General features: G+C 42.9%; 1 protein-coding gene across 1 annotated transcript in view; it reads left to right on the forward strand.

Annotated features, from left to right (window-relative positions):
* DNAH11 (dynein axonemal heavy chain 11) overlaps positions 1-12,995 on the forward strand; it is a 203,131-nt gene that overhangs the window by 185,052 nt on the left and 5,084 nt on the right. The window contains exons 75-77 of the mRNA XM_087820874.1: positions 3,183-3,374; positions 6,640-6,759; positions 10,599-10,841. Of these exons, the coding sequence (XP_087677000.1) occupies positions 3,183-3,374; positions 6,640-6,759; positions 10,599-10,841 (555 nt within the window). The remainder of the gene's footprint in view (positions 1-3,182; positions 3,375-6,639; positions 6,760-10,598; positions 10,842-12,995) is intronic.

The following is a 12,995-nucleotide window of genomic DNA, read 5'->3' on the forward strand; positions in this document are numbered from 1 at the left end:
ACCCTCTGAAATGTTAAGACTAAATTTGATTATAAGTAGCAAAATCAAAGTAACCAAAGTGATTCACTAAATTAACTTCCCCTCAAACCATTTTAGCCAAAACCAAATACACAAATAGAAACTTTAAAGAAAAATCTAAATTTTTTTTAAGTCTTTTATGAATGCTGACCTGTCATTAAGCTAGAAAACAAGACTTGTTTTTTTTATTCAGATTATGTAATTCATGGATATTAGCCTGTGCTCCCTAGCTATCTGTGAATAGGCTCCCAGCATCCTTTTATCAGTTAAGAGTTATGGTTGGCTACTTATGAAAGAAGTATTAAAAAAACAGTGGCTTAAACAAGGCTATAAAGTACTTCTGCCATGTGAGATTTCTGGAGGTAGGTCATTCAGAGCTTAGTGTCACTACACGGTTGTCAACAACCCGGTTTCTTTATGGTTTTACCATTCCATCATTTCTAGGATGGGCTTACCTTGACTTTCTCCACACAGGATGAAAGAAGGAACAAAGATGACAAAGGGAAAGTGTTTGCTTTCTTGTAAAGATGCTTCCTAAAGGTTATCCTTCTTTTATCTCATTGTTTAAATTTTGCATTAACCTAGCTGCAAGAGAGGCTGGGAAAAGTACATTTATCTCGGGCAGCCGTATGCCTAGCTAAAGTCAGTGAAAGCACCTTTTAGGGCAGGCAACTAGTGGTCTATATCACAGACCACTTCCTTTCCCTAATCTCCTTGAATCGTCCTGGGTGTTCTTTGTTGTTGCTGTGGTCCTATCTTCTGAGGCCTGTGACGTGGTCTGAGAGTGATGAATGTCGTCTACCTTGGTACTCACTTGGGTTCGGTGAATGAATCCTGGTCACTCCTGTTGACTGGGTACCCTCCTCCGATGAGAAAAGCACCCAAGGGATCTAGGCAAGTTAACTGTTCTGTTTGGATGTTTTTGTTTTGCATCCTTTAATTTTCAAATCCAATTAAACCTGTCTTTTTTAATCTTTCCCCAAATCAGAATTTATCTCCAAACTTTGACACATCTTCATATTGAACAAATTTCATTTAATATTAGTTCTTTATTACCCTGAGCATTGCAGAATTTGTATGTCAATATAACCATTAAGTGACCAAGATATGAAGAACAATTTCTTGTAGGATGTTGTCTGCTTGGCTCTTTCAGCTCAATGGCATCTGCCTCTTGAAGAAGAGTATTGTTTGGGCTCCTTTCATCCCCAGATAACCAGATTTTTAAAGTAAGAATATAGATTTCCCTTTCTGTGAGATTTGCAGCAAAAAACAAACGATTGTGCATGTGACATTGGCACCTGTGTGCATACAACACGTGTGCTGATGCCTGTTCCCTGTTCACAGTGCTGTTTGTGTATTTTCTGATATTTATTTGCTCATGACTTGGTTCATAAAAATACAACTGACCTGAAATGTGGAATGTTAGGGCAGACTCATACTTTTTCTTAAGAAAGCCTGATTCATATATTCTTCCAGTGGCGTTTATATTATCAGAGCATAATAAAATGGGTATCGACTTGTGGGGTTTTTTTAGCAGCGAGGATAAAACTAAGTCAGTTATATGAAATATAGATGGAATTAATGTACTTAGTTATTGTAGTACCTTTGGTTTTCTGTGGATTATCTATAACTCGGAGGTGTTCTGTTTGGTCCCCTATAAATTTCTTACTAAAAGTAATATGTTTTTATATCCTTCAAGATTAATTTTAATTATATGGTTTCTTTTATCTGCCTTCACAAGCTTGCCTTTTATTTGATGTATAGTTGTAGAAAAGTTATTTTTAAGGATCATATATTTCCAACCCCCGTAAGTTTCCTAGAAATTGCCGAGTGATTTAGTTGGGTCTGCACTGGCTGGCGAGTTCTGGAACTAGATTTGGTGATAGCCCTGGATTCCGATGAAAGTGATACAAAGAAACTAAAAAGATCTTCTGGTCCTGGACAAATCTAGTCTTGGTTTCAGCATTTACCAGAAGTCCCCTGGGAAACCATCTCTGAACTCCCACTCCAGAGATGCTAAAGATCTTTGTAGATGGCCCAAGTTGTCAGACTGGCTGTACTTTGGACATTTTAAAGGCAGCAAGGTGCAGATTTGGCCCATCTTCTGCTGTTATCCAACCTCAGCTGAAGGAGTAGTCCTCAACTTTTCCTGTTTGCCTCACAGAACTGCCAAATCTGAAGATGGGTAGGGTACTGCCCTTAAGCCATAGATCATATGGCTGTTTTTTACTTTTTAATTTCATGGCTTTGGGGGCCATAACCATATCAATGTAGCATACCAGGACTCAACTTTCCTTCTGCATTTTCAAAAAAATTTTACAGATCTAGTCTGGGGGCATATTTTTTTTAATCTTCCATATGCCATTCTATCATCCCAACAATGAAGTTTACTTCTAGTTCATTGGGAGGAAACCACTGGTCATGGTGATTGTATTAGCAAAGGGTCAGCACAAAATTATAGTGATTCAACAAGGTAATTTCTCTCATACATAATTGGCAGCTCTGTTTGTGGGAGCAGCCACACACCCAAGCAGAGGGGTGACTCCACTGTACCTGTCTGTGGCTTCCACAGTTGTCCAGTCATCATTTTAGCCCAAAGAAGAAGGAAAGAGCAACGACCAAGGCAAACAATTTCCTTTTAAGTAAACGACTAAGTTAGACACATCACTTCTGCTCAGATTCTTTTGGCAAAAACTTGGTTATGTAAAGCATCTGTCTTCAAGAGTGGCGGCTGAGAAATAGTCTTTTGATGGGTGGCCATGTGCCCAGATTTCTGTATTACTATGAAACTGAGGGCAAATAATATTTAGGGTTAAATAATATTTGTTATCCAGCTTTGACAAGGACAGTTTTACAGGAGGAAGTGATGTCGAGCACTATTACTACTGGTCAGAATAAACTGTCTCATTTTCTAGTGGACGTAGAAGCATTCAGAAGAATAACGCAAAATAAAAGCGTCCCTCTTACATCAGCAGATTGGCAAATGCGAAAGAGTCTCCTGTGACCCTCGCTCTCGCTCTTGTAGGACAGGTGGCCCTGCTGAAAACTGCATCTTATCTCTATTCTAAATCTCCCTCAAAGTCCTTTACAGGGTCATTGAAAACACAGACCCTTGCCCTTGGAAACCATACAGATGGGCAATGAAAGTTCTTCTTTCCTCCCAGGATACCCTGGAAGCGTGCTCCAAGGAGCAGGAGTTTAAGAGCATCTTCTTCGCTCTGTGCTATTTCCACGCCTGCGTCGCCGGGAGACTGAGGTTCGGGCCCCAGGGCTGGAGCCGCAGCTACCCCTTCAGTCCCGGAGACCTCGCCATTTGTGCCGATGTGCTCTACAACTACTTAGAGGCAAGCCCGAACGTAAGTGCCAGCGGTCAGATGACCTCTTGCGAGGAGTGTACTGAATGTGTCAGTCTTTGGGCACTATCAAAATGGACCATAATTTCTCTCTGGAAGCTATTATTGAAATGGCTGGCACTCTCTGTGCATCGTCTGCCAAGTGTGAGAATAAACCAGATCAAAGGTTTCCTAACAGTGGCTGCTCGGATTTCGTAAGATAGGTCAAACCAGTTCTACATCAGCAGCTTCGTGCAGAAAGAAAAAAAAAAAAATGTCCTTCATTATGTTAACAAAAACAGTGGTTTACATGTGCATAGATGCCAGATTCATTAGGCAGGTAATGAAGCATTTGCACAAATGTAATTACATGCAGCAATTCTGACAGTTCATAACACTGCATTAATAATCACTACAATTAGTCCTGATGATGGAAGCAATTTACAGCACGTCACAAGTATAAATAACGGAGCATTTCCTGCATATGTCATTATTATGTATTAAGGATGCCACCTTGTTGTGACTTTCTCAGTAATGTCCCCCTTGATTTGAAGCTGAAGGTAGATGAACGATTTTATTTTGTAGCTCAAATGTGTTTTACAGATGGGAACTGCAATGCTTCATCAAGAACATTTGTGTAAACTCCTTATAAACCCAACAATTGGGTTTCAAAAAGGAATCATTTTTGAGAGTTTTCTGGCTTAGTCCTCAGAAGGGGGACTTTTTCCATTAAGTGAAACTTGAGATATATTTGTCAAAACCAACCAGGTGTGTTCCAGGCCGCACTTTCTGTAAGAGGCCTTTAAAACAACTCATCCATTCCTCTGTGTACAAGTGACTGTTTTATGTTCTTTTGGTAACCATTGTTTCAATTTTTGTAATCCAAGTTGTCTCAAGCTTCAGAGGTGATTGACTATCATAATGCACACACTTGTTATGTGACGTGGGTGTGTCCTCCCAAGAAACACATTTTGAATAAGTGGTATCCAAAATAAATGGCCTTAATATGATATGTGATGATCAGTATTCCATATCTATCTTTTCTAAATCTATGAAATTACAAAGTCTGCATACATAACTTGAGCATATTTTCACCCTTCTAATAAATATTTTCTGTTATCTTAGCATGTTCTGTTTTAATTTTTTTTTTTAAACCTCACCCAAGGATATTTTTTCTATTGCTTTTCACAGAGTGGAAGGGAGGGAGAGGGAGAGAGAGAGAAACATGGATGTGAGAGAGACATATCAATTGGTTGCTTTTCAGAGAGTGGAAGGGGGGGGGAGAGAGAGAAACATTGATGTGAGAGAGACACATCAATTGGGTTGCCTCCCGCACACACCCCAACTGGGGCTAGGGATCGAGCCTGGAACTGAGGTATGTTCCCTTGGCCAGAATTGAACCCAGGACCCTTCAGTCCATGGGCTGATGCTCTAACCACTGAGCAAAACCAGCTAGGGCACGTTTTGTTTTAAATGCTGCACGTAAAATTGATATTGTAATAGTTCTGGATAGAAAACGAAATGGGCCACTTAACACTTTTACTCAGGTCCTTCGTAACAGTCCCATGAGGTCGACCCTCAGTTTTATCCTATTTCAGCTGAATCTTGTAGCACCATTGAGATAGAAATGAAGGGAAGGAAAAGAGGAGTTGACATATGTGTTTCTCTCCAGGGCTCACAGCCTGAGACATGGCAACACCAGGTAGCCATTGGCATTGGGCTGCTTCTCCCATTGGTGTCCCAGATCAGCACAACCTTAGGTTTTTTGTGTGTGTTTTAAGATTTTTTTAAATTGATTTTTAGAGAGAGAGGAAGGAAGAGGGAGAGAGAGAAACACTGATCTGAGAGCAACATGATCGGCTGCCTCCTGCAAGACCCCCCACCAGGGATCGAGCCCACAACCTTTCAGGGCACAGGATGATGCCCAGCCAACAGAGCACACTGGCCAAGGCCAGCCAAGGCCAGCCAAGGCCAGCCTTAGGTTTTTAACACACTCACTCGACCTAAGTCGATTGCTACACATCGCAAAGTAAGTTATGAGCACTGATGAATTAAGTTAATATCTGCACATAGTTTGGTTGTATTAGATGCCCTTTTTCAAGAAGGTACCTGTAAAAATCAGATCAGAATTTGGGGAAAGAGAATGGGTTATTAAAAAGGACAGACTAGCTGATTAAAATCTTCAGGGAGATATATATCAGATGGTAAGATGCATAGCAGCCATTAATTAAATGTAATCAGAAGGAGAAATAAAATTAAGGAGTGTTTGTTTTACATCCACTTTTATCTATATGGAAGGTAGTCCATTGGGGCTTGAGAGAGGGGGCATGGTACAGTCTAGTCACTTCTCTATTATTTTTCATTCACATCAAACTGGCTTAAAAGAAAGACATATTTGAGGTTCATTTATTCAAATTCACATAAACTTGTAGCAAGTACATTGGACTAGTTGAAGCAATTTTACTTGTTCTGTCACATCATGCAACAAAGGAAGGCTATAATTAAGTTTTTACTTGAACTGTTGGGAGGCGGTATATTGCCCCCGAGGGTATAAAGGTTCCTGTCTAGAAAGGCTTCATCACAAACTGGCATGTTTTGCAAACCCAGGGGAAGCTAAAGGGTAGCAGAGAGACTCTGCAGACCCTGCTAAGCCAAGTAAAGAGGAGATAGAGTGATTTATTGAGTAAAACGTGGTCTGGTCATTAGTTACAACCCTTAAACTGTTAGGTAGGCCAGTTGTGCCAAAAATTTGCCCTCAAATCAATCTGTCTCAAGGGGATTGGTTTGCATGAACTTTTGGAGGTTGATGGGATTAAAAATACACCCCCCCAATTCAAATGGCATGGGTTTTCTTTTCCTGAACCAGACCATAAAAACATGTCATACCTCCAAGGCCCTGTAAACCAATACCCTCTCGAGATTTTTGGATGAGATTTTGAATATGTAAACTTCCCCTGCATAACATGTTCTAGACTAATTCAGTTTGCTCTAAAATTCGCATGAAAGGCTTAGTGTTCGTGAATTTGCAGTGAATATATTAAAACACTGAAAATGATTTGCTCAGAAAGTCTGTACAGGAGCCTAGACCATCTGAGCCTCATTTACAAGACCAGAGCTCTAAGCCCTGAGCTATTGAGCCTGAGCCTCTTTTAAATGCTCCTGTTGGTGGGGGTTTGAGGGACCATTGTGTTAGAGGGGCTGGTGGAGAGGCACATGCCTGCCACCCGTAGACCACTCTGAGGCAGTTGCACTGGGCCCGAAAGTGAACCTTTGTGTGATTTTCCCCCAGGTCCCATGGGAAGACCTCCGGTATCTGTTTGGTGAGATCATGTATGGGGGCCACATCACAGATGACTGGGATCGCAGACTGTGTCGGGTGTATTTAGAAGAATTCATGAATCCATCTCTGGTAGGACTTTTTTTTTCTTTTTTTAAATTCATTTCACTAAGGAGAAGATTCTGGAAGAATTTAATTTTTTTTAAAAAAATTATTGAGTTTATTGGGGTATAGGTTTCAAGTGTACAACTCAAGGTAACATCTGCACACTGCATTGTGCACCTATCAGGGATTCTTGGCTGTTTGCAAGTGCATTCTGGCCCACCTCTGAGGGAAATTTGTTAGAAATGCAAAGGCTTGGACCACACCCCAGACGTATAAGATCAGAAGCTGCTTTGATAAGCACCTGTACTGGTTAAACAGGGGACTAGGCACCCTCTGCCTATTTCTCATCTTCCCAGCCCTATGTGGCTCATGACCAGGGCTGTGTTTTCTAGCCAAAAGACTCAGTTTTCCACATTGAAGTAGCTGCAAGTAATGGCCACACTTTTCTTATGCTGTCTTTCTCCAAAGGTTTTCAGGTTCATGACCATTGCACAGTTATTTCTTGGAAGCCCAGGGCATCATACACCATGCCATCTCCCAGAAAACATGGTGGCCCGGCTGGTGTTGCTCAGTGGTTGGAGCGTCTACCCATGAACCAAGAGGTCTTGGTTCCATTCCTGGTCAGGGCACATGCCTGGATTTGGGGCTTGATCCCCAGCAGGGGGCGTGCAGGAGGCAGCCGATCAATGACTGTCTCTCATCATTGATGTTTCTCTCTCTCCCTCTAGCTTCCTTTCTCTGAAATCAACAAAAACATACTTAAAATTTTTAAAAAAAGAAAACATGGTATACTGCAGTCTAATTTAGAAAATGGGGGGCAGGTTCTTTTTTTTCCTATTTTTAATAATGTTAAAATTTGGGAACAATGCAGGGGGGGAAAAAATATTTTCCTGCCACGTGACCATTACTTAAGTTAGTTTCTTTTGATTGTGAGTCTCCTGGTCTTTCCCGAGTTCTGAATGTGCAGAATTCCTCAGGTCAGAGAGGCACTTTCAGTTTAACACTGTTGGAAGTCACTCCTCAGGAGAGGCCTGGGAGCAGGTTGCCATGGAGACGGGAAAGCTAACGGTGGCGGAGCGACCTTTACAGAGGCTGGTGTCTCTGCACCGTGGTGGAGGTCGGACCGAGCGGGGAGCTCGGGCTGCCGCTTCCTCTCTGGCTGCGAATTACTGTTGCCAAGCGAGACAGTCCGTTAACCTTCCCAGGTCTGAACTCCCAAATAACTGTAAAATAAATACAGATGGTTGAACCTGAGGGGCATCCCAGGAGTGTGCCAGCCCTTTAAAAATTTAGGCACCCGCCCTTCGGTGCGGATCTGGGGAGGTTTCAGGGTGGAACGGCTTCACCCGCAATCCCGCATCCTCACTGGACGGTGCCACCTGTGCCACTCACCGGAGGACGGGCGAGCACGGGGCGACTGCGCAGCGGAGGCTGCAGAACCCAGTTAGTTCGTTCCCGTGCGAACGTTTCCTGCTCATACTGTTTATACTGTTAGGAACTTGGTCGAACACTTCAGCATCGGCCAGACGTCCTTTTGCCATTTCTCATAGTGGTTAACTTACTTGAAAATCTGTACCTTTGGTTGTGTGGGACCATGTTCAGAAAGCAGCCACGCACAAGGTGGGGTTTAAAGTCACGCGGCTCCGGATGCGCTCAGTGACACTGTCCTGTTCTGATGGCCGAGTTCCTTGTTGGGTAAATGCGTTTGCACTCGGGCAGGGTTCCTTGGTGGCAGTGAGCCTTAGAGCGTCTCTGGCCAAAATTAGGGAATTATTATTAATATCCTCTCAGGTATGGTGTGTACTTAGCAAAGCAAAACAAGTAATACAGTATATTACTTTTGGAAAATAGGTATCTGGTCACCTGAAAGTTGTTATATATTAAGAACTATTTTGGTGATAGAGAGGAACAATTAAGAGGCTGGGCTTTGAAGTGAAAACAAAAAACGAAAACGACTTGGGTTCAAATTCAGTTCTTTCATGTATTTGCTGTGTGATTTTAGACACATCACTGAACTGGAGCCTCAGTTTCACTATCTGCAGCACAAGAATGGCCCAACTCGTGAGCGTGTTGTCAGGTTAAACTTTGGCACAGTGTTAGAACCAAATGCTTAATAAGTGGGGGATGTATTTATCATGAAGCATAAATTTTCATAATACACATTCATACTTGGCTATACTTTATTTAATGGTGATCATAGCAATGGTCACCATTTACTCAGTACCTGTTCTGTGCCAGGGGTCAGTTCTACACCGTTAAGTGTGTGATTTTTCCCTTCACTACAGTCCTGCAAAGTAGGTATTTTTCTCCCTTGTAATAAAAAAGAAACCCCAGAGAGGTCAGACAGTTGGCAAGTGGCAAAGTCGGGAGTTGAACTCACAGTCAGACTCCAGAACCCACCGGTTTTCTCTGCAGCACCCTGTGCTGGCTGGAGAGCTGATCTGTTTGGAGGAATTGGGGCACAGATCACCAAAGCACTGATCCACGTCTGTACTGGGCATGGTGGGTGGCACAGGGCGATGCCAAGAACAGCACTGGGCAATCCAGGAGACCGGAGTTCTGGTTCTGCCACTAACTGTCCAGCTTTGTGCAGGACCTCCCTGCGTCTCAGTTTATTCATTTGTCAAATGAAGGTACTGTCTAGAAGTTCACTAATGCACTTTTCAGCTCTAAAGACACCAAGATAATGTACTTCACCCTTGAGTCATTTCTGAAAATCTCTCACGGCACATTGGGGCTGTGGCATTTTTTACTGAAAGGCCAAGGGCAAGTGCACTTGTTTAGACTCACAGTGACCTGGGAGCGTCTTGTCATAATCAGGAACACTTGGGGAGGGGGCGGGGGGGGGGGAGGGAACTATAAAAAGGACAGGAGTCCCATAGAGTGAGCAGAGCAGCAGGATGCTGGCTTTCCCAGTTTCTAATAATTGTGCCTGGCGCTGATTCTGCAAAGATGACTTCAAGTCCAGAGGCTCATTCTTCTTGAGCACGATTCCATATTCTTTTCTTTTTTTTTATAATAGCTTTATTGAGATTTAATTCACTTCCCCTAAAATTCGCCAGTTTAAATTGAACAATCCAAAGGTTTTCAGTATAGTCACAGTTGCGCAGCCATCTCTACAGTCTATTTCAGAGCATCTTCATTACCCCCAAAAGAAACCCTGTACCCATTAGCAGTCGATCACCATCCTGCCTCCCCAACACCCCCAACCCCTGACCCCAGGCAACCGCTAATCTGCTTTTTGTTTCTATAGATTTGCCTATTCGGACATGTCATATAAATGGAATCATACAACATGTGGCCTGTTGTATCTGATATCTTTCACTTAGCATGTTTTCAAGGTTTATCTGGGTGATACAGTATGTATCAATATTTCCTTTTTATAGACAAATAATATTCCGTTGGTTTGTCCATTCATCAGTTGATGGACATTTGGGCTGTTTCCACTTTTGGCTGTTAGGAATAATGCTGTGAATGTGTGGACACACATTTCCTTTCCCCTTGGGTGTGTCCCTAGAAGTGAGTGTTGGATCATGTAGTAACTCTATGTCTAACATTTTAAGGAACTGCCAAACTTTTTCCAAAGTGGCTGCACCATTTTGTAGCCTCCAGCAATATATGAGGATTCTATTCTGTCCACCCTGCCAGCACTTCTGTTGTCTGTATTTCTTACCTTTGCCATCCTCGTGGGTGTGAAGTGTATCCCATTGTGGTTTTGAGTCGCATTTCCCTAGAGACTAATGATGTTAAGCATCTTTCCCGGGCGTCTTGGCCCTGTGCTTCCCAGAGTGTTCTCAGAGTGTTTCGAAAGCAAAGACGGGTGTCCACTTAGTTTGGAATAACCGATTTCTCCTTTGTGGTTGAAGATTGAAGATGAACTTATGCTGGCGCCAGGATTTGCAGCGCCTCCTAATCTGGATTATTCAGGCTACCACCAGTACACAGAGGAGATGCTTCCTCCAGAAAGCCCAGCGCTGTACGGCCTCCACCCCAACGCTGAAATAGAGTTCCTGACGGTCACGTCCAACACCCTCTTCAGGACTCTGCTGGAGATGCAGCCCAGAAAGGCGCCCGTCAGCGAGGGCCTGGAGCAGTCCGCCGAAGACAAGGTAGAGGCTCTTTCTTTCCCTCGCTGTCAGGGTGTAACGTACACACGGGGCAGTGCACTCATCTTAAGTGTACGACTCGGTGGGTTTTTACCTTTGTATACACCCACGTAACCACCCAGATCAAAATACAGAATATTTCCAGTATTCCAGAAGAATACTCATGCCCCTCCCGGGTCAATAGGCCCCTCCGCCTCCTGCCCAAAGGTAATCCTACTCTCCTTACCTCTATCACCATAGATTCGCTGTGCTGGCTTTGAACTTCAGATACAAGCAGCCTTACAGCTTCTACTCGCTAATGTCTGGCTCCTTCCATCCCACATTACATTTGTGGGATCCATCCGTGTTGTGCACAGACCAGTCGTTCATTTTGTTTAGTATCCTGGTATATGAATATACACTTCTTTAACCTATGGACGATGGACATTTGGGTTGTTTGTTTTTTCACTATTATGTATCTCACAGCCATGAACATTCTCGTATAGTCCTTTGTCAATAAATAAAGGTAACTCCCAGAGGTCTGCACCCATAGTACACTCAGAAGTGGATTGCTGGAGCAAAGGATATAATATTAACACAGTAACCACCAGATCTAATTGTAGGAAGGTGCCAGGAACTTTCAGTATTATTTCTTGAAATGTTTCAATTGTTTCTTGACATAAGGCCATTTGTTGAGAAACTTGTCTGTAATTTAGAAACTGTAGAATTTGTTGTAAGTTGTTACGTCCTATATACTAACATCTTCCCTATGTGAATGTGGGATTTTTAAAAAGCAGGTGAACAAGGTAAAAATTCATCCATTTGGCAAAAGCTGTAGTTGTGAAGAACGGACAGGTGGGCGAGGTTTTCATCTAGTTTTTGGATTTCAGTCTTTCCAGCAAGGAAGCTGATCATTAAACCAGAAAATGCAAAGCAAATGAGGTAAAGATGCCTCAACAGCCCAGACAGGCAAACAGATTGTAGCAACAACCATCTACCGGGTGCTTGTGCTAAGGCACGAAAGAAAGTGCTCTGAGTGGGATCAGGATCCGTTTCAGAGATCAGCTTCGGCGACACCCAAGGCCAAACAGCTGGAAAGGGCCGGTGAAGGAAACCAAATTCCAGCTGATTCCAAAAGCCATTCTTTCACCTACCTTCTCTGCTACACTGTGTTTCATACTGTCCACCGCTGCTGTAAATGAGTTCAAGATTTCAGAACCCAACCATTTACCTGCCAGGTGCTAAAGCAACTTGCAAGCATGGTGTCAGCACCACAGGCAGTAATCTGAGAAATCAGGGAAAGAGGCTGGAGGCAGCCAATACTCAATCCTTTGTCCATCGTAGGTATTTGTTGGTTTTCCACAGCTCAGTAAAACTGTTTAGATAGAATAAATATGCACATTGGAGAATTACATACATATTCATTTTTCCAACGTATAAATCTTTTATTTCTTCAGGGCAACAATTATAGAACACAGAGGATTCCTTGTTGAAAACGTTAACCAAATTGCTCCCAAAATTTTAGGGTATGTCAGAGGGCAGGGTAGGAGTCACCAGAATTAGCTCAAGCTTAAAGGGCATCTTTGGTTTGCGTGACTTTTCAAACATATTACAAAATGTAATATATCTAAATGTTGAGGTTCTACTTCACCTGATCATATTTTTACATACAAATGAAATGTAGCTGATGACAGTTCTTATATTCCCTAAATGCTAATAGTAAACGAACTGCAAACAGTAGCTCCTCCTTGATGGGATCGGAAGGGAGGAGGCAGCCCTGGCTGGAGTGGCTCAGTGGTTAGAGCATCAGCCCACACTGGAGAGTCTCGAGTTCGATTCCCAGCCAAGGGCACATACCTGGGTCGTGGGCTCACTCCCCACCCCCTGGTCAAGGCACATGCTGGAGGCAAGCAGTCCATGTGTGTCTCTCACATCGATGTTTCTCTCTCTTTCCCCCCTCTTCCTCCCTTCCACTCTCTGAAAAAAGCAATGGAAAAAATATCCTCTGGTAAGGATTAAGAAAAAAACAAAAAAAAGAAGGGAGGAGGCTGCTTTGATGAAGGTGGCTGGGGAGCTTGGCAGTGCTACTCGGCCCACGTCTGGGGAATGGGAGGCATCTTTTAAACACATTGGCAAGCATTTCTGGGCATTGTATGATATATTCTGGAACTTAAAAAA

This window comes from Miniopterus natalensis, chromosome 10 (assembly GCF_054644295.1).
Source record: "Miniopterus natalensis isolate mMinNat1 chromosome 10, mMinNat1.hap1, whole genome shotgun sequence".
Lineage (NCBI taxonomy): Eukaryota > Metazoa > Chordata > Mammalia > Chiroptera > Miniopteridae > Miniopterus > Miniopterus natalensis.